At 39.3% G+C, this 21,483-nt stretch overlaps 1 protein-coding gene across 2 annotated transcripts; it reads left to right on the top strand.

Annotated features, from left to right (window-relative positions):
• Window positions 1-9,944: 9,944 nt before the first annotated feature.
• Window positions 9,945-10,526, top strand: LOC121439342 (transforming protein RhoA-like). Of its 2 annotated transcripts, XM_041639853.1 has the most exons (2): window positions 9,945-10,100; window positions 10,353-10,526. In XM_041639853.1, the coding sequence occupies exons 1-2, from the start codon at window positions 9,945-9,947 to the stop codon at window positions 10,524-10,526; spliced, it is 330 nt and encodes a 109-aa protein (XP_041495787.1). The 2 variants fall into 2 exon arrangements, with proteins under 2 accessions (XP_041495787.1, XP_041495780.1); XM_041639846.1 differs by having other exon boundaries at window positions 9,945-10,526.
• Window positions 10,527-21,483: the final 10,957 nt, after the last annotated feature.

Raw genomic sequence — 21,483 nt, forward strand, 5'->3', positions numbered from 1 at the left:
AACAGCTAGAAGAATAGAGAGTTTACTATGAGATGGTATCTCCTAGTAATGTCAGAAGCTACACCCATCACCAACATGACTCTGTAAACATGTTGAATAAGGGTAACAACATGCAAGCCAAGAAGTTCAGGAGGCCTCAATCCTACATAAAGAACTATAGGCAGTCAAGGAATGATGAGAGCAGAAGAAATAGTTTTCCTTGAGGAAGAGCACACAAATTGATTAATCCAATATTAAATGATCAGCCCTGAAAATATGCATACAAGTAACATCATACAGATTGGGAACTATATATTTAAAAATACATAAAGTCTATATGTGTGTATGTCTATGTAATAAAAATTAATGAAAAAAGTCATATATAAGAGGATTTTCTGAAGGTTAATATTCAGGAGGATGCCTATATGTTTTTCTTTGGGTTCTCCTTATTTAGCTTCTCTAGGATCACTAATTATAGGCTCAATGTCCTTGGTTTATGGCTAGAAACCAAATATGAGTGAGTACATCCCATGTTCCTCTTTTTGTGTCTGGCTTACCTCACTCAGGATAGTGTTTTCTATTTCCATCCATTTGTATGCAAAATTCAAGAAGTCCTTGTTTCTTACTGCTGAGTAATACTCTAATATGTATATATTCCATACTTTCTTCATCCATTCTTCCATTGAAGGGCATCTAGGTTGTTTCCAGGTTATGGCTTCAGCAAGCGATGAAAGGAGACAGAGACAGAGACCCACATTGGAGCACAGGACTGAATTCTCAAGGTCCAAATCAGGAGCAGAAGGAGAGAGAGCACGAGCAAGGAACTCAGGACCATGAGGGGTGCACCCACACACTGAGACAATGGGGATGTTCTACTGGGAACTCACCAAGACCAGCTGGCCTGGGTCTGGAAAAGCCTGGGACAAAACCGGACTCTCTGAACATAACGGACAATGAGGACTACTGAGAACTCAAGAACAATGGCAATGGGTTTCTGATCCTACTGCATGTACTGGCTTTGTGGGAGCCTAGGCAGTTTGGATGCTCAACTTACTAGACCTGGATGGAGGTGGGGGGTTCCCTGGACTTCCCACAGGACAGGGAACCCTGATTGCTTTTCGGGCTGAGGGGGGGGGGGACTTAATTAGGGGAGGGGGAGGGAAATGGGAGGCGGTGGCTGGGAAAAAAATAAAAAAAATAAACTAAAAAAAAATAAGAAAAAAAAGAGGATTTTCAGGGAAGAAATGAAAGAGGGAAATAAATTAATTATATCATAATGTAAAAAATAAAAAAATTAAAAAAAGAAATGTAGAGTAGTTTTCGATTATGCCTAACATGAATAAATGGGCAGCAAGACAGACATGTGGGAGTCAGCCTGATGGCAAGCACATTTACCCACTGAGCCATCTTAGTAGTCCCAAATTTGTATCCCTTATGTCTATGCCACATTGGTAAGCACACAGGAGTGGGAAACTAACGTTTCTAAATAATGCCAGTAATTCATATGTTTATAATAGGGAAAGAATGTGGGACTGCTAACACTCTTGTTGGTTATTGCATGAATTTGTAAGAACCATCACTGTTCTTATAAAAATCCATTAAATCTGGAAAGTACTTGCACTAACCATTTTCCCCAGCTCATAAAAGAGATTTGGATTATTGAATTATGCCACAGGCAGATTTATCCTCTAGAGATACTAAGATATTTTTCCCTCAAAAGTAATTTTCTGTATTTTACTTTTACTTGAGTATATTTTTTAATGTGGAAAAGTGATTTTTATTTGTTTATTTTGTTTTGATTTTCAAGACAGGATTTCTCTGTAGAACAGTCCCAACTGTCTTGGAAATTGCATTGTAGACCAGGCTGGCCTTGAACTCATAGAAATCCCCCTGCTTCTGATGGAGGAAGGTCATGAGTCAATTAATAAAGAAACTGCTTTGCCCTGATAGGTTAGAACATAGATGGGTGGAGTAAACCGAACAAAATGTTGGGAGGAAGAGGAAGAGAGCTCAGATGCCATGCTCCCCTCTCCCGGGCAGACGCAATGAAGCTCCAACCCAGCATGAACATAGGCTAGAATCTTCTTGGTAAGCGCACATTGGGGTGCTACACACATTAATAGGAATGGGCCAGGCAGTGTTTAAATGAATACAGTTTGTATGTTGTTATTTCAGGGTAAAAGCTGGCCAGGCAGACAGGAGCAGGGCAGCAGGAACACAGCTCTCAGCCCCCTCAACATGCCTCTGCCTCCCAGGTGCTGGAATTAAAGGTATATGCCACCAATTCCCAGTGTGAAATGTATGTTTCTGAGAAACAATAATTGTTAAAAATTATTCCATTCATAATGTCTGACAAACTGGGAATGGTATTTTAGAGTGTCTGATGAATCGTTCCTTTCCTTCTTTTTTTCTCCATTTATTTATTTATTTACTTATTTATTTATTAAAGATTTCTGTCTCTTCCCTGCCACCGCCTCCCATTTCCCTCCCCCTTCTCCAGTCAAGTCCCCATCCCTCGTCAGCTTAAAGAGCAATCAGGGTTCCCTGACCTGTGGGAAGTCCAAGGACCACCCACCTCCATCCAGGTCTAGTAAGGTGAGCATCCAAACTGCCTAGGTTCCCCAAAAGCCACTATGTGCAGTAGGATCAAAAACCCATTGCCCAAGATTGCATTCCCACCAGCAATGGATGAGGGTACCCCTTCCTCTCCAGCAAAGGCTACCATTGGAGTTTTTTATTTTAGCCATTCTGACAGGTGTAAGATGATAGCTCAAAGTTGTTTTGATTTGCATTTCCCTGATCGCTAAGGAGGTTGAGCATGACCTTAAGTGTCTTTTGGCCATTTCAACTTCTTCTGTTGAGAATTCTCTATTCAGTTCAGTGCCCCATTTTTTAATTGGGTTAATTAGCATTTTAAAGTCTAGTTTCTTGAGTTCTCTATATATTTTGGAGATCAGACCTTTGTCTGTTGCGGGGTTGGTGAAGATCTTCTCCCAGTCAGTGGGTTGCCTTTTTGTCTTAGTGACAGTGTCCTTTGCTTTACAGAAGCTTTTCAGTTTTAGTAGGTCCCATTTATTCAATGTTGCCCTTAATGTCTGTGCTGCTGGAGTTACACATAGGAAGCGATCTCCTGTGCCCATCTGTTGTAGGGTACTTCTCACTTTCTCTTCTATCAGGATCAATGTGTTCTGACTGATATTGAGGTCTTTAATCCATTTGGACTTGAGTTTTGTGCATGGTGATAGATATGGGTCTATTTTCATTCTTCTACAGGTTGATATCCAGTTGTGCCAGCACCATTTGTTGAAGATGCTCTCTTTCTTCCATTGTATACTTTTAGCTCCTTTATCGAAAATCAGGTGTTCATAGGTTTGTGGGTTAAAATTCGGGTCTTCTATACGATTCCATTGGTCGACTTCTCTATTTTTATGCCAGTACCACACTGTTTACATCACTGTAGCTCTGTAATAGAGTTTGAAGTCAGGGATGGTAGTGACTCCAGACAATCCTTTATTGTATAGGATTGTTTTGGCTATCCTGGGTTTTTTGTTTTTCCATATAAAGTTGATTATTGTCCTCTCAAGATCTGTGAAGAATTTTGATGGGACCTTGATGGGGATTGCATTGAATCTATAAATTGCTTTTGGCAGAATTGCCATTTTTACTATGTTGATCCTCCCAATCCAAGAGCAAGGGAGGTCCTTCCATTTTCTGGTATCCTCCTCTTGTGCAACCACTTTGGAAATCAGTGTTTCGGTTTCTCAGGAAATTTGGGATCAACCTACCCCTGGACCCAGCAATACTGCTCTTGGGAATATACCCAAGAGAGGCCCTATCATATGACAAGAGCATTTGTTCAACTATGTTCATAGCAGTATTATTTGTAATAGCCAGAACCTGGAAACAACCTAGATGCCCTTCAATGGAAGAATGGATGAAGAAAGTGTGGAATATATACACATTAGAGTACTACGCTGCAGTAAAAAACAATGACTTCTCGAATTTTGCATGCAAATGAATGGAAATAGAAAATACTATCCTGAGTGAGGTAACCCAGACCCAAAAAGATGAACATGGAATGTACTCACTCATAATTGGTTTCTAGCCATAAATAAGGGTCACAGAGACTACAATTGGTTAACGTAAAGAAGCTAAGTAAGAAGGTGAACCCACGGAAAAACATATAGTTATCCTCTTGGCTATGGGAAGTAGACAAAATTGCCGGGGAGAAAATTGGGATCTTGGGGGTGGGGTGGGATGGGGGTAAGGGAAGATGGGGAGAGAAAAGGGAGAAGGGGAGGATGGGGGCAACTTGGGGAAAAAGAATGATTGGGATAAAGGAAGGTTGGATAGGGGAGCACGGAAGCACAATTCTTAGTTAAGGGAGCCACCTTAGGGTTGGCAAGAGACTTGAACCTAGAGTGGCTCCCAGGAGCCCAAGGCGATGTCTCCAGTTACTTCCTTGGGCAGCTGAGGATAGGCAACCTGAAATGACCCTATCCTATAGCAATACTGACGAATATCTTGCTTATCACCATAGAATCTTCATCTGATGATGGATGGAGATAGAGACAGAGACCCACACTGGAGCACTGGACTGAGCTCCCAAGGTCCCAATAAGGAGCAGAAGGAGGGAGAACATGAGCAAAGAAGTCGGGACCACGAGGGGTGCACCCACCCACTGAGATAGTGGAGCTGATCTATTGGGAGCTCAACAAGGCCAGCTGGACTGTGACTGAAAAAGCATGGTATAAAACCGGACTCTCTGAACATGGCAAACAATGAGGGCTGATGAGAAGCCAAGGACAATGGCATGGGGTTTTGATCCTACTTAATGTGCTGGCTTTGTGGGAGCCTAGCCAGTTTGGAAATTCACCTTCCTAGATATGGACGGAGGGGGGAGGACCTAGGACTTACCACAGGGCAGGGAACCCTGACTTCTCTTTGGACTGGAGAGGGAGGGGGAGAGGACTGGGGGAGGGGGAGAAGGGTGGGAAGAGGGGAAGAAGGGTAGGAGGAGAGGGAGGGAAATGGGAGGCTGGGAGGAGGCAGAAACTTGTTTTTTTTTTTTTCCTTTTCTCAATAAAAAAAAAACATTGCCATTGTTCTTGAGTTCTCAGTAGGCCTCATTGTCCACTATGTTCAGTGAGTTCGGTTTTATCCCAGGCTTTTTCAGACCCAGGCCAGCTGGCCTTGGTGAGTTCCCAATAGAACATCCCCATTGTCTCAGTGTGTGGGTACACCCCTCGCAGTCCTGAGTTCCTTGCTCGTGCTCTCTCTCCTTCTGCTCCTCATTTGGACCTTGAGATTTCTGTCTGGTGCTCCAATGTGGGTCTGTCTCTGTCTCCTTTCACCACCTGATGAAGATTAATATTCAGGAGGATGCCTATATGTTTTTCTTTGGGTTTACCTTCTTATTTAGCTTCTCTAGGATCATGAATTATATGCTCAATGTCCTTTATTTATGGCTAGAAACCAAATATGAGTGAGTGCATCCCATGTTCCTCTTTTTGGGCCTGGCTTACCTCACTCAGGATAGTATTTTCTATTTCCATCCATTTGTATGCAAAATTCAAGAAGTCCTTGTTTTTTCCTGCTGAGTAGTACTCTAATATGTATATATTCCATACTTTCTTCATCCATTCTTCCATTGAAGGGCATCTAGGTTGTTTCCAGGTTCTGGCTATTACAAACAATGCTGCTATGAACATAGTTGAGCATATACTTTTGTTATATGATAGGGCCTCTCTTGGGTATATTGCCAAGAGTGGTATTGCTGGGTCCAGGGGTAGGTTGATCCCGAATTTCCTTTGAAACCGCCACACTGCTTTCCGGAGTGGTTGCACAAGTTTGCATTCCCACCAGCAATGGATGAGTGTACCCCTTTCTCCACAACTTCTCCAGCAAAGGCTATCATTGGTGTTTTTGATTTTAGCCATTCTGACAGGTGTAAGATGGTATCTTAAACTTGTCTTGATTTGCATTTCCCTGGTCGCTAAGGAAGTTGAGCATGACCTTAAGTGTCTTTTGCCATTTGACCTTCTTCTGTTGAGAATTCTCTGTTCAGTTCAGTGCCTCATTTTATAATTGGGTTGATTAGCCATTTACGGTCTAGTTTCTTGAGTTCTTTATATATTTTGGAGATCAGCCCTTTTTCAGTTGCGGAGTTGGTGAAGATTTTCTCCCCGTCAGTGGGTTGCCTTTGTGTCTTAGTGACAGTGTTCTTTGCTTTGCAGAAGCTTCTCAGTCTCAGGAGGCCCCATTTATTCAATGAGGCCCTTAATGTCTGTGCTGCTGGGGTTATACGTAAGAAGTGGTCTCCTGTGCCCACGTGTTGTAGAGTACTTCCCACTTTCTCTTCTATCAGGTTCAGTGTGTTCAGACTGATATTGAGGTCTTTAATCCACTTGGACTTGAGTTTTGTGCATAGTGATAGATATGGATTTATTTTCATTCTTCCACAGATTGACATCCAGTTTTGCCAGCACAATTTGTTGAAGATGCTCTCTTTTTTCCATTGTATACTTTTAGCTCCTTTATCGAAAATCAGGTGTTCATAGGTTTGTGGATTAAAGTCAGGGTCTTCTATTCGATTCCATTGGTCGACTTCTCTGTTTTTATGCCAATACCAAGCTGTTTTCAGTACTGTAGCTCTGTAATAGAGCTTGAAGTCAGGGATGGTAATGCCTCCAGATGATCCTTTATTGTATAAGATTGTTTTGGCTATCCTGGGTTTTTTGTTTTTCCATATAAAGTTGATTATTGTCCTCTCAAGATCTGTGAAGAATTTTGATGGGACCTTGATGGGGATTGCATTGAATCTATAGATTTCTTTTGGTATCATTGCCATTTTTACTATGTTGATCCTCCCAGTCCAAGAGCAAGGGAGATCCTTCCATTTTCGGGTATCCTTTTCAAATTCTTGTTCCTTTCTTTCTGTCAGACTTACACAGTACCATTCATATAGGTTACTGGACTTGTGTTAAGAGTCTGTCCTAAAATAGAAATGTGCTAATGTACACATCACATGAAATTTCTCATCTCTGGGTTTAATTCAGAAAAAAGCCTGTCATTGCAGACTTAATACAAGCATTCTGTATAACTCAGCTGATTCAATATAACTGATAATATTCATTTGAAAGTCAAATAGATTCTTTAACTAGTATTCCAGTGAAAACTGCATGTTAAACTATCAACATGCTACCCAAGATGTGCCTGCTAGTACAGTAGTGGCACAACTGTCATAAATAAGCAATTAATTTAAGCATAAATATTAGAAAGAAATTTGATAGACATGTTCATATTTCAGAATGATGGCAGTGTCTTCTATACTTGGACCTATAATCTCTAGAGTTACAGGATCTTTACTATGTTTACATTACGAGATGTGAATTTCCTCCTGTAATGTGGAGGAGGAATAAGGAAAACATTGTTAATCCTTACAAGGAAGAAAACTGAGTCAGAGACAAGAGGCAGGAATGGCTGAGTAGAAGCTAAGAGGGAACAATGAGAATGTAGATACAGGAACACTGGAAATTTCAAGCCTCGGCTTTCCCCTCTACATTGGCCAAACAAATGATTAGAAAAGGAAGAGTGTGGACCCAATGTAGCTGACCCTCAGATCCATGGATATGGATCTGCTTTTGTGTGTAGTGTAATCATACTGAAGAGCAAAGCCAGGCATCCTTACACTGGAATATCTGCAGCTGAAATGCTAATCAGAGGCAAGAAAAGAGACTAGTTGGTGCTCTTGGACAGAGAACAATGATTGCAGAGATATCAGGATCACAAAATTGTCCTGAGCCCTGTGCATTAAGGGGAGGTTGCTTTAGTCTGTGTGTTTGGTATTCTCTGATAATCCAGGAAAGATCTCTCACATCACACCTACACAGGTAGAACATCTAACCTGTAACAGGACATGCTGGTATATGCGGCAGTGTGAGATGGGGTATGACACTGCTTTAATTTCCAGGCCTTATACATACAAAAACATTCTACCAATGTTTTTTATATGTCTTGCATCCTACCTGGGTCCCCAGAAAGAAAAGCTCAGCTTGCATGTACTTCTGTCTGGTCTGGACTCACTTATTTGGGTTTTGAAAAGAAATGGCTGCACCACCACCAAGTGAACTGAAAACAAATAAGCAAAAGCTTAAAAGAAAAAAAAAAGCATTGCTATATCATTCCTAATTCTTTGTGTTTGGTTTACTGTGTTCTCCCCATTATTCATTCATTTATCCTTCCTTCCTTCTTTCCTTCCTTCCTTCCTTCCTTCCTTCCTTCTTTGGTTTTTTGAGGCAGGGTTTCTCTGTGTAACAGCCCTAGCTATCCTGGAGCTAGCTCTTGTAGACCAGGGTGGCCTCGAACTTACATACAGAAATCCCCCAACCTCTGCCTCCCGAGTGCTGGGATTAAAGGCATGTGCCACCACTGTAAGGCTTCATTATTGTTTCTTACATTTTATCACATGAGCTTTTCCTCTGTTTCTTTTCTCCACCTTTTAATTCCCTTTCTGTTTTATTACTTAGCTATTAGCACTTCAGTTTTAAGAAAGAAATAATTAAAAAGTTAATAGAATGAAATCAAAACTTATAAGAATTATTAGGATACAGCAACACAGTTCTAGGAGAGAAATATAGCTGAGTGCTTAAACTAAAATATCAGAAAAATCTCAAATAACTTAATGATGTGGCTCAAGGTTACAGGAAAACAAGTCAAACCCAAAGTCAAAGAATAGAAAGAATTAAATAACTGCCAAGGCATAAAATTTACTTCATAAAATAGTGACTAAAAATCTACATGAAGAACCAGTGAAACTAGGAATTGGTTCTTTGAAAAGATAAACAAGGTTGACAAAATATTAAGAAAATTAACCAAAATAAAGAGAAAATGGAATTAATAAAACTAGAAATATAAATGGGTATATAACAGTGGATTCCAATTAAATTCGGAGAGTCACTGGGGATCATTCAGAAAACTTAGATTTTTAATGGAAAATTTCAAATAAAGAGATAATTTTCTATGCACAAATAACCTACCAAAATTAAGGCATGAGCAAGTTAAAGAGAAGCACAAGGAACATAATTACAGCAGTAATGATGATCCTTCCAACAAAGAAAAGCCCAGGACAGGAGGGATTCCCTGCTGGATTCTTCCAAACCATTAACAGTGTCAATTCCAGGCCTCCCCAATTGTTTCATAAAATAGAAAGGAAAAGAGCGCTATTAAACTCAATCTATGAAACCAATAATACACTCATACCAAAACCAGGTTAAGGACATAGCAAAGAAACCCATCCATGAATTTCCTTGATGGACACAGATACAAAACCCTCAATAAAATGCTTGCAAATTGAATTCAAGGGCACACTAAAAAGAATTCTCACAAACTGTGAGCCAAGAAGGTTTCATTCTAAGGATACAAGGATGGCTAAATATATGGAAATCAATAAGTCTGGTGACACATTTAAATAGAATTAAATTTAAGTAAATTTAAGGACAGACATCATACAATCAACTCAATGGAAAGCCTTTGGGAAAAATTCAGTATTCTTTCCACAGAGAATATCTCGAAGAAACCAATAACAAGACTATATCTTGAGAATTCCCATCATGTCCCACTTGGGTGTGATGATGGCTACAGTACCTTGCTTTCTGAGCAGCAGATCTGTCTGGGCCTATCTTGTTGAACTGTGAAAATACGAGGGTGTGTGGGGCTGGCAGGCACGAGCCAATCTGGGCACTCATACGCATGCGCGGCCTCCTCCCCTCTACCACCCGCCTTCTAACACCTTCTTCAGTTGGTAAACTCCAGAGTCTGCCACCTCCTGCTGAGCTGCGCCTCAGAGGTGGTGACTCTGGATGGGCATCCTCCTCCACAATAATCAGCCTGCCTGAGTGTGGTCTGCCAGCCAGTGCTCTGAGAAGTCCCAGGTGCCTGGTACAGCAGCAGAAGCAGCCTAAGCAATGGCGTCCATCAGGAAGAAACTGGTGATCGTGGGAGATGGAGCTTGTGGAAAGACATGCTTGCTCATCGTCTTCAGCAAGGACCAATTTCCTGAGGTTTACGTTCCCACAGTGTTTGAGAACTATGTGGCTGATATCGAAGTGGATGGGAAACAGGTGGAGTTGGCCCTGTGGGACACAGCTGGACAAGAAGATTATGATCGCCTCAGACCCCTCTCCTATCCGGACACTGATGTCCTCCTGTTGTGTTTCTCCATTGGCAACCCTGATAGCTTTGGGAACATCCCACAGAAATGGACTCCAGAAATCAAGCATTTCTGTCCCAACGTGCCAATCATCCTAGTTGGGAGCAAGAAGGATCTTAGGGATGACAAGCACATAAGACTAGAGTTAGCCAAGAGGAAGCAGGAGCCGGTAAAACTTGAACAAGGCAGAGATTTGGCGAACAGCATTGGCGCTTTTGGGTATGTGGAGTGTTCTGCAAAGACCAAAGATGGAGTGAGGATGGTATTTGAAATAGCCACAAGGGCTGCTCTGCAAACGAATCGCGGGAAGAAAAAGCCTGGGTGCTTCATCTTGTGAAGCCTTAGTGCAAGCACAGCCCTGGTGCAGTTAATTTTCAAGCGCTATTTCATAATCTTACTGTGCAGTTGCTAACCTTCTGTTTATATATATGTACAAGACTAAAAATCATAAGTCATCTTGCTACCAGTGATTAGAAGGCAACCATGATTACTAAAGATGTCCAATCTGTCTGACCTGCCAAGATCCTGACTCTAACAGACCTGAAACATCGAGCACTAGGTGAAGAATTTATCATTTCTAGAAAAAGAAACGGTAGCTTTATTATTAGATTGTAAGTACTTTCTGACATGGCCAACCTATCATCTGTCTGCTGCAAAGAATTCTGAGTCACCAGACTTTATCACAACTTTGATTGCCATCTTTATTTTTGATGAAACGTTTCTTCATGCAGCTGTGGTAGAGTAGGCGATCTATGATTTCTTGCTAGTTACTTTATAGTTGCTATGCAGTTAGTGCATGTTAATCGATGTTACCAGGAATAAGAACATCTACCCCAGACTAGATGTAGCATTTTTGGTATAATTGGATTCCCTAATACTAATATTTGTCATTTCCTTAGCAAGTGGTTGAAAGAAAAAATTTCAAAATAAAGTCATATGAAAACTTAATTTTTAAAATTTCCATTTTTCTCTGATACAGTATAGCCATTCTCCTCCTTTAATCCCTTCACAACTAGTACATCTTTCCAGAACTGGGCTAAGTAAATAGGAATCAGGTTTCATATCCTAAGGCAATAAGCCCTTGAAAGAGGCATAGCCCTTCTCATCTGATCTGCAGGGTCTGGATCTAAGTCACAGTGCCTCCCAGGGGAGCCACCTGTTCTTATGAATGGCATGGGGTGTAAAGGTGGTCTTTGTCTCCAAGATGACTGAATTTTTTTTCTGTATGAGTTAATTTTTCCAACTAAAAGAATAAATGCAGTTTCTTAAGTGTATGTATGCAAGTATGTGTGTATTTGTGGGGGAGGTGGAAGCTGTATAGCCAACATTACACTCAATGCATTCTCATTGAAATAGGAAATTAAACAAGGTTTTCCATCTCCTCCATTCTTATTCATCATAATGTTAGTGTTTAGGGCAATATGTAAAAGGAAAAGTGAAAAAAAAGTAATAGGAGAGAAATGAGTCATGTTATCATGAAGTTCAGATGACACAATCCAATACTGAAGAGATCTCAATGACTTTACAAAAAAAAAAAAAAGAAAGAATCTTAGATTTGCTAACACTTAGTAGCAGAACATAGCATCAGCACACAATGCTCATTAGATTTAATTTGGGATGGTCCAGTGGGAAGAGCTTACCATATGAGCCTGGTGACTCCATTAAAATGCTGGATGCAGTGGTGACCATCTCAAATTCCTGCACTGCTATGGTCATGTAGGACAAGGAGAGAAGAGGATCTACTGGAAGCTTGTGGGTTTGTGCATGTACAGTTTGAGAGCAGCTGGTGGGAGGCAGAAACTTCTTTCTACATATGAGTGATGAAGTCAACATAATACTGAAATACTTGCATGTTCATGTTTGTTCATAACATCCAAGCAAAGAAATCAGGCTAGACTGCCAATAAGATGAGTAGATAAAGGAAATGTATGTATACTCAATGTAGCTTTTTTGAGCCTTAAAGAAGATAAGAATAAAATTATGTCATTTGCAGGAAACAGATGCAACTGAATATATAATTTATGTCTTTGGCTTTGGGGTTACCCAGCATATATGTTGAAAAACATCACAAAGAGACTTATGTAACTTTTCTTGTAATAAGAATGAGAATGTCAGCCGGGCAGTGGTGGTGCATGCTTTTAATCCCAGCAGAGGCAGAGGCAGGTGGATCTCTGTGAGTTCAAGGCCAGCCTGGTCTACAAGAGCTCATTCCAGGACAGGATCAAAAGCTATGGAGAAACCCTGTCTCGAAAATCAAAAAAAAAAAAAAAAGAAAGAAAAAGAAAGAAAGAAAATGTCTACCCAATGCTCTTGCAGACTTAGCTCAAGAGCCTTCCACAGAGAAGACTGAAACCAGATTTCTTTCAGCAGAGTGGAAAAAGATATATGGGTAAAGAGAAAGAACTCAGGCAAGAATGTTCAGTTTGCAAATAGAACAAAGAAGAAATAATGAAGTCCAGGGTTTCCCTATTCTTGCCATTTCAGTGCAAACACCAGATATTGTCAGATGAGGTACACAGGAATCCTACCCTGATAAATAAACTTTATTCTGGGAATATATTTGTTGTGTATCATGGGGACCACCACCAACTTTTCAAATACCACAAATATGTAAATGTAAGTAAACTTATATAATAAATATAGCATAACTACAACCTGGCTTTAGATCACATATCTGGAGGCCCAGGGATCAGGGCCCTATTGCTTAGAATACACTCATTGCCAGCAACAAACACTGAGACGTGACTGCAATAATGACACATTCATTTTATTTTTAAATAAATCTATCTAATTTTTTAAAGATGGTTTATAAAACATATATGGCTGCCATAGCTCAGATTCCTAGACAATTTGTTGACATGGGATTCCCCTCTGTATGCTGTGAATATCATTGGTTTAAAAAGAATCTGTTTTGGCCAGTACAACAAAGGTAGACAGGGAAAACTAAACTGAATGCTGGGAGAAAGAAGGCAGAGTCCGAAGAAGACATGTTGCCCAGATGGAAACAGATGCCACAACTTTACTTGGCAAGTTACAGCCTCGTGGTGGGATATTGAGATTAATGGAGATGGGCTAGTTCAGTATACAAGAGTTAACCAGAAATACACTTAAGTTATTGGCCAAAGAGTATTGCAACTAATACGTTTTTTGTGTGATTATTTCGGGACTGAGCATTAGGAACTAACTAGTGGCATCCTACTACACTTTATTTGTAAGCTTTATTTATAAATAAGTAGTCTGTTTCAGCAAAATGCAATGGTGTATGAATGCCCTTCACTGGCTCACAGCTATAAGACATGTGACTTCCATAATTTTAGAGGGAGCTTCCATGTGGCTTTCTAGTCACTCAACAGCTAATGCAAATTCCGGTCAGTTTGCTTCTTTTTTTTTTTTTAATTTTTTTTTTTGAGAAAAGAAGAAAAAAAAAACATGAACAAAAATCAAGTTTCCACCTCCTCCCAGCCTCCCATTTCCCTCCCCCTCCTCCCACCCTTCTCCCCCTCCTCCCACCCTTCTCCCCCTCCCCCCACTCCTCTCCCCCTCCCTCTCCAGTCCACAGAGCAGTCCGGGTTCCCTGCCCTGTGGTAAGTCCTAGGTCCTCCCCCCTCCGTCCATATCTAGGAAGGTGAACATCCAAACTGGCTAGGCTCCCACAAAGCCAGCACATTAAGTAGGATCAAAACCCCGTGCCATTGTCCTTGGCATCTCATCAGCCCTCATTGTTCGCCATGTTCAGAGAGTCCGGTTTTATCCCATGCTTTGGACCTGTACATAGCTCAGATACTTCCAAATCCCATATATGATAAGAATTAAATAATTATTAATTAAATTAATAATTTAAAAACATAATTCTTTTGAACAATACCGTTCTTTAGAACAAGCACAAACTTCAAAACAAAAATTGACTGGGATGGCAAGACAGAGGCAGTACAATCAAAGCATCATTCTGAGCTGTAAAGAATTCTCATAAGCTTCTGGACAACAACTGACATTAATTTCCTTAAAAAGTCATGAGTCCATTTGTTAGACGTCACACTGGGTTTATCACATGACCTTTTATGAACTGCCGGGACTGACTGTGGCATCTTCATTTGCTTCTAAACATCATACCTATCTGAAAGATGGATTGTTTTCCAATTCTGATCACTATACGTCCTCAAATAGATTAATGTATTAAAAATCTCTGTAAGGAAATAACAGACTAACAGTAAATTAGTAATGCAAACAACAGCAACCAACATAGAAAATGGTAATTATTCCTGTTATTTCTATGATTGTTGTTTGTCAATGCTATCAAAAGATAGGAATGGTGATGAGATACAACACTGAAATCTGAAGTTATCAGGTCTATTTGAATTCAGTATTTTTATCAAATTGAGACTTTAATATTCAACTTTAAATTCTTTTTAGGTTCATTGTTCTATATGTTTTACAATATTAAGCATATTGCATAGTGGCATATATGCATATTTTATAAATGAATTGAGGATTACACATTCAAAAAATTATTGCTATGGTGATTGGCAATAAGTGTACCTCTGAAGAGATGTAAAATTATACCGAAAACTAAAGTAGTTCTGAATTATATCTTCATAACAAGCTCCTGCAAAATGAGGCCCTCTTTTCAAAGTCAGAATGATCATCCTGTTGAAACAAACTATAAAGATTATTCTGAAAACATGTTTGCAAATATTATAAATATATTCTCTCTATATAGATAAACTCACAGATAAATGAAATCGTATACATAAACATGTACAGGCACTTTGTAAAACAATAAGCACCAAAAGCTATGTTAAGTACATGGAAGTGTAAGGTTTTGCCCTATTTTCCAGTTAGCCTGTGAAATAGAATTCTACCAGAAAACCCAGAATTCCTTGATTAGCCACTAAAGACATTTTGGTACTTATAGCAGCTCCTACAATTTTTCACTTACTCCTGAGTACTAGATCCTATGAGAAGTGCTTTTATTCCAGCAGATATACCTTAAAGAAGAATGCAGGGATTCAAGAAACCCAAATTTTATAATGCACCTATCTTAACTCAAAGCTAGACACTTTCTGTCATTGTGGGTAATAATTAAACCTACCCTGTACTCTAGAATCCGATATCACAGTGGTCCAAATCTACTAAACAAACATCCCTAAAGTATTACTCCAGAACAAAGGGAGTCACTGCTTCTAGTCCTGTGGCATGCAGAAATGGAAGATATTTGTCTCCCAGCCATGCCAGAAAATGGATTCCCAGCACATGGACTGAGCAGGGTGCACAGCAGTGCTCCGCACAATCATCTGGCCTTTAATTCTCCAAAGGCAAAAGAAAACACTAAGGCATGTCTAACGTATGGACATTTCCACATCACCTTTCCTGGAAAGCACATGTTTCCTATTTTGAGGTCACCCCGACACACACCCTGCTGGAGAGCATCAGGACTGAGCTTGCTTCCCGGGAACTGTGCTGCCAACTGACTCTGAGCCCTGCCGAAAGCTGAGTAATGGAGCATTAAATGCCAACAATCTGGCTATCACAAGGTCTTAATCTCTTTAAGCCCCACAGGGATCAAGGCAAACATCAAACTAAGCACACCAAATGTGACTTCAGATAATTCTTGAGGCAGGAAAAGCCTAAAACACTGGTGAGAGCATGTGAAGCTCAGAATTATTTGTATTATAAACAGCATATTAAGATATCGTCCTCTGGGGCAGCATTGCGGGATCATTGCCAGCCATCCCATCAGGCTGCCATGTACTCACTCAGGGCATGGGCAAACAAGGACGCCAAATGCAAACAGAGTTACAGAGCATGCGTGCTATGGGCTTACCCAGGACTTCAGACATGGCGAGGAGGAGATTAGTTTCTTCTACATGGGATGCATGAGGTGGATTTAGTTTCATCTACATGGGAGCTTTGTGGTTTTGAAGTGGAATTTTACTTTGCTTTCTATAGTACAGTATGTGTTGGGTGCTATGGGGCATAATTATTATTTTTTAATTGTATGCCTTTGGATATGGCTGAGAATGTAGTGGAGAAAATATAACTTCTCAACTGTCCAGTATTTGAATTTTGATTCTTCAAACCAAGTTATTCCTTTGATGCTTTCCTCCTTTATAATTTGACTGCAAATATAAATAATTACATATATATATATATATATATATATCATATACAATTATGGGGAAATTTTTAAAAAGTATATTTAAAACAGTTCAGAGTGTAACATACAGAAGAAACTCAAGATGGCTTATAGAGTGGTTGTGATTCACTCTCTGCTGTGTGTTTGAATTTTGGCTGATATCTTTTTATGACTGTGGCTCTTTGTGTCACGGACTGGTCATGACAAGCCAGTACTCAGAGAACCCACTTCAGACTAGTGTCGGGGAGAACAATAGCTTCCCAGAGCAGCTTCTCTCTGAAATGCTGCACTTTTCTTCTAGCTTTGTGTTTACATTATAATCTTCTATATGGTGAGCTGCAGGAGGAAGGCATCATTTGAGAGAATCTACACCAGCTCCCTAGGTAGGAGACACACAGAGAAAGAAATGCTGATGAGCCCTGTGTGAGAGATGTACCCCATCAGCTGCAAACGTGTATGTGTGCGATTAACAGGAGGGCTTTAATGTGGATATAATTACCATATGCCTGTGGAGGCCATAATGTTTCTAACTCACATTATCTGCCCACATTTACAGCATAAACTAAACAGTGCTAAGTAATGTGGTTTATTTCATCAGCATAGACCCTTCTTTCTCTTGCCAACGCAGCCAGTTCTGGCTCTCTGCTGGGTACACAGAGTTTGTGAACTCTTTTTGTGAGAAAATTGGTTTTGCTTATATAATTACTATTTCTTGCATTTTATTTCAAATCTGCATGTGGGAAAAATATGTGTAGATGCAGCTTATTGGACACATTTTCCAAAGCTGCATTAACAAGACACGCATGATGCAAATGTGTTAGTGCGGGTTTGTTTGGAACAGAGTTCTGATTTACATTAAACACATTACATACCATGTGGGGCATGATGACAGTCTATTATTTTCCTGAGAGTCATGGCATTTGATTCACTTTGCCTGATTACGAATGCAAAATGTTTGAAGAAATAAATGATAAACCCATCTATTTTCCAATGTATCAATAATTATTTCTGTATCTGTTTATCCTGTTTGTTGTCCAAATTATTTATCCACATTTTATCTAGAATTGATATAGAAATATCTGAACAGGAAAAAGGTTCTCCGTTTCCTTTTTTAATTTTTCAGTTTTTTGAGAGAGATTTTCTCTGTGTATCCCTGGCTATCCTGGAACCTACTCTGTAGACCAGTCTGGCCTTGAACTCAGGGCAAACCTACTCAAAAATTTGTTCAGCAAAGTTGCTACTTTAAAGAATTTTATAATTAGACAGATTATAAAAATGACACTAGTGATAAGATGGTGAATGGGAAGTTTTTGGCCTTGCTTCCCCAATAAAAGCACGTGAATAAAAATATATGGACCAGTATGCCTTTGCTGAGAACATATAGCATCCAAGTCAGCCTAAAAACAGGAGAGGTTCACCATGTCCTTAGGATACTGAAGCAAACTTGTGGTCAGAGGGGGAACTTGAGACTTCCTGCCAGCATTTGTGTAACTGAGTCTTCTCAGAGAGGGTCTCTTAACCCATTCAAGTCCTTAAATGCCTGCATCACTGACTGACATGAAATTGCTAACTCCAGAGATCTCAATTTCAGGGTACAGAGATCTCTGTATGCCCAGATCACTTTCAAGTTCCTGACTTCAGGAACCATGAGAGATAACAAACGTATTAATATGGAGATCCGTAACACAGGGTGAGTATTATGGAGTGAACTGTGTTGAAATTCTAGCACTCAGTATCTCAGAACATGGCCTTGTTCAGAAATGTGGTTTTTACAGAGGTCGTCAAGACACTGTACACAAGTAGAAGCTGTACATTTTCTGACCATTCCATGATAGATAGATACATGGTCATTATCATCCTTCCATATAAGAAGAAAATCTGTAAATGAACTAGTATGAGATATCAAGGTTACTGTGGGAAATTTGCTAGGAAGCATTAGTTCTGGAATCTATCACTTGGTGGAAAGCAGCAGAAAACTCACAAAAGACATTTCTACAGAGGGCCTTGTAAGATTGCAACAATAGTTAGGGACTTAGAGATGGGTGATTCTTTAAATACATGTCATAGTGTCTAGGTGGCTGGTTGGATAAATAAACTATTATCTTTCTGGTCACAATGGTTTCCTCTGATTCCCATGGCTGGGGCACAATCATCTCAACTTCTAGGCCATCTTGGGCTAGATAGAGATACTTTATTTCAGTGTTTAATACAGTACAATACAAATAAAAGTCACCATTTACTCTGGGCTTAGGCCATTTAGCTGGTAATACCAGCTAAATGACGGCTGGTCCTCAACTGGAGAGAGATGTGATTAACACCAGTCTGGTAGAACTGCTGCAAAGTACCAGGTATCATCTCCAACACCGTTTTTTGGTATACACAATAACCAGACGGCTGCCTGCGTTGTAGGCAAAAGACATAATTCCAGATAAAAGGACCAGGAGCAGAAAGAGTAGAGGAAGGACCTATTTTTAAAAACATTCTGACATGGGAATTGAAGCTAGCACCTTGCACATCCCAGCAACAGCTCCACTGCCCAGTGACAAGACCTGTCCTAAGGTCTCCTTACAGAAACACTTGTATCAGGTAGGGAGGCTGTGCCCTCAAAGTCTCATCACCTCCCATAAACCTCACTCTCAAATATGTTACTTTAGGATAATTTCCAACATTTGAATTTTGAAAGAGACATATACTATCTGTAACTGCATATAAAAGGCATTATGTTAGCAAAAACATGCAAAAATTAGATTTAGGGTATTTTATGATTCTTATACCAATTTAACAAAATTTTTCAAGTAAAAGTATACAGAAGTAACCCAATACACATGAGGTGTCTATTTTATAATCCTGTAAAATGAGTTTGTAACATAGCAAAACATTCTCCACGTAGTTATTTTTACCTTTAAAATGTATCGATTCTTTGAAATATGTTTGGTAGATGTTCAGTCCCATTTAACTATATTTTCATATCAATATTTGTAAAACTAAAAGTCTTAGCTTGATGGACTTCAGGGAAGCACTCAATAAATAGGCTTACATTTATAATTTAAAGATAATAGAGTCACTCTTCTTCCTTTCTCTATTTATTAGATTTTTTCCTACTTCTGATAATCTAAGCATTATTATAAATCATGGGTGCCATCATCATTATCATCTACTTGAAGCTATGTGCTCTAAATCCAGTTTAACAAAGCATTTTTTGCTAATTAGTTGCTTTAATGAATTAATAATATTTCTATTATTATTTCTATTATTGACGATAAATTTCTTAGAAGTAAATGCTGTTCCTAATTCACTCTTTACTTTGGGGAATGAAGAAGTAATCTCATTAAATTATGAAACTATTTGTTCTAGTTTGTCCTTTTGTTGCCATGATACAACCTTTACTAAAGGAAACTTGGGGTTGAAATGCTTTATTTGGTTGTCAGTTTGCAGTCTCTCATGAAGAAAACCAGAATGAGAACTCAACACAGGAACATGGAAGTAAGAAATGAATCAGAGGTCATGGAGGAAAGCTGTATTGCTCTCTCCCTATGGCTTGCTCACTTTATTTCTTTATATAACACAGGACCACATATCCAATGATGATACTGTACACAGTGGGCTGGGCCCTTCCACATGAATCACTAGCCAATAAAATGTTGCACTGGCATGCTCATAGGTCAGTTTAGTAGAACCAATTTCTCAAATCCCTGAGGGATAGTGAATACACTTTTTGAAATTATCAAACACTTAGAACTTTCAAAGTTTATTTTTCTTTGCTTAACAAACACCATAAAATTTTGAAGATTATACTATACTTTAAACAATCATTTTTTTTCAAAGATCTATGAACTGAGTGATTACTTAAGGTAGTTATAGTCTTGTATTCACTGCTTATAACTTGCTATAATTTGGAAAATTAAATTTCTCATATTTTTAGAATCAAGTGAAAGCTTAAAATCAACATGCTCTGAAAGATGACCTAAAGCTTTACTAAAGGCTGTGAGTCTAAGGCATAATTATATTTTGAAAACATTGTAAAACATATTTATTATTTGGATTATACTAAATGTATAAATATTACTCAGAGTTATCACTTCCTTTCTGTTGACTCAAAGATATTCTTGATAATGCTCTTCCCTTTTTAAACCTTTATTTTTTTCACTTTTTTATTGATTTTATTGAGCTATACATTTTTCTCTGCTCTCTTCCCTTCTCTCCCCTCCCCTTCTACCCTTTCCCATGGTTCCCATGCTCCCAATTTACTCAGGGGATCTTGTCTTTTTCTACTTCCCATATAGATTAGATTCATGTATGTCTCTCTTAGGGCCCTCATTATTAGAGAATCTAGAAAATATTTTTCACTTTTTATTAGTTTTTTGAGAATTACATACAATATTTTCTGATAATATTCAAACCCTCCAAAGTGCTTCTTGTTCGATAACCGCTCCACCCTCCACCAAAATTTGTTTTCTTTTTTTCCTACTTATCAAGACCATTTATGATGCCCCCAAATCCTAGGATGTGTGTCCCTCTATTGGAGCACAGTTGACTTACCAGAGTCCACACTCTGAGAAAACTAACTTTCTCTCCATGCATCAATGATAACAGAGCTCCCTTAGGTGTCATACTTCATGCCCTCCTTTGAACTTCATGTTTGGATTTGGTCTGACTTGATCTTGGTTAGGTCGTATACATACTATCATAACTACTGTGAGTTCTGTGTTTAGTTTCCCTTCTGTGCCTCGAAGACACCATTATCTTATCCTCATCCACCATGTCTTGCACTTACATTCTTTCTGTCTCCTCCTCTGCAGTTATCTTTGAGCCATGGGAGGAGGGATGTGAAAGAAATGTCCCATTTTTGGCCTGAGAATTCTCTGGTCTCTTCTTTTACACCTTGGCCAGCTGTAGGTTTCTGTATTGCTCATTATTGTCTTAGTTAAAAGTTTCTACTGCTGAGAAGAGACACCAAAACTACATCAACCCTTGAAGGATAAACATTTAATTGGAGTGGCTTACGTTTCGAAAGTTTAGTACATTATCATGGTGCAACATGGTGGTGTGCAACAGACATGGTACCGGAGGAGCGAGGTGTCCTACATTTTAACACTCAGGTAACAGGAATTAAACTGAAACAGTTGGAGTAGCCTGAGCAGAGAAGACCTCAAAGCCCATC

The sequence above is a fragment of the Microtus oregoni genome, unplaced genomic scaffold, assembly GCF_018167655.1.
Source record: "Microtus oregoni isolate MIOR12 unplaced genomic scaffold, Mior012 000002F_ref0000024, whole genome shotgun sequence".
NCBI lineage: Eukaryota > Metazoa > Chordata > Mammalia > Rodentia > Cricetidae > Microtus > Microtus oregoni.

Bases quoted from the DNA above. Each gene is read 5' to 3' on its own strand.
- LOC121439342 (XM_041639846.1), top strand. From the start codon at position 9,945: ATGGCGTCCATCAGGAAGAAACTGGTGATCGTGGGAGATGGAGCTTGT.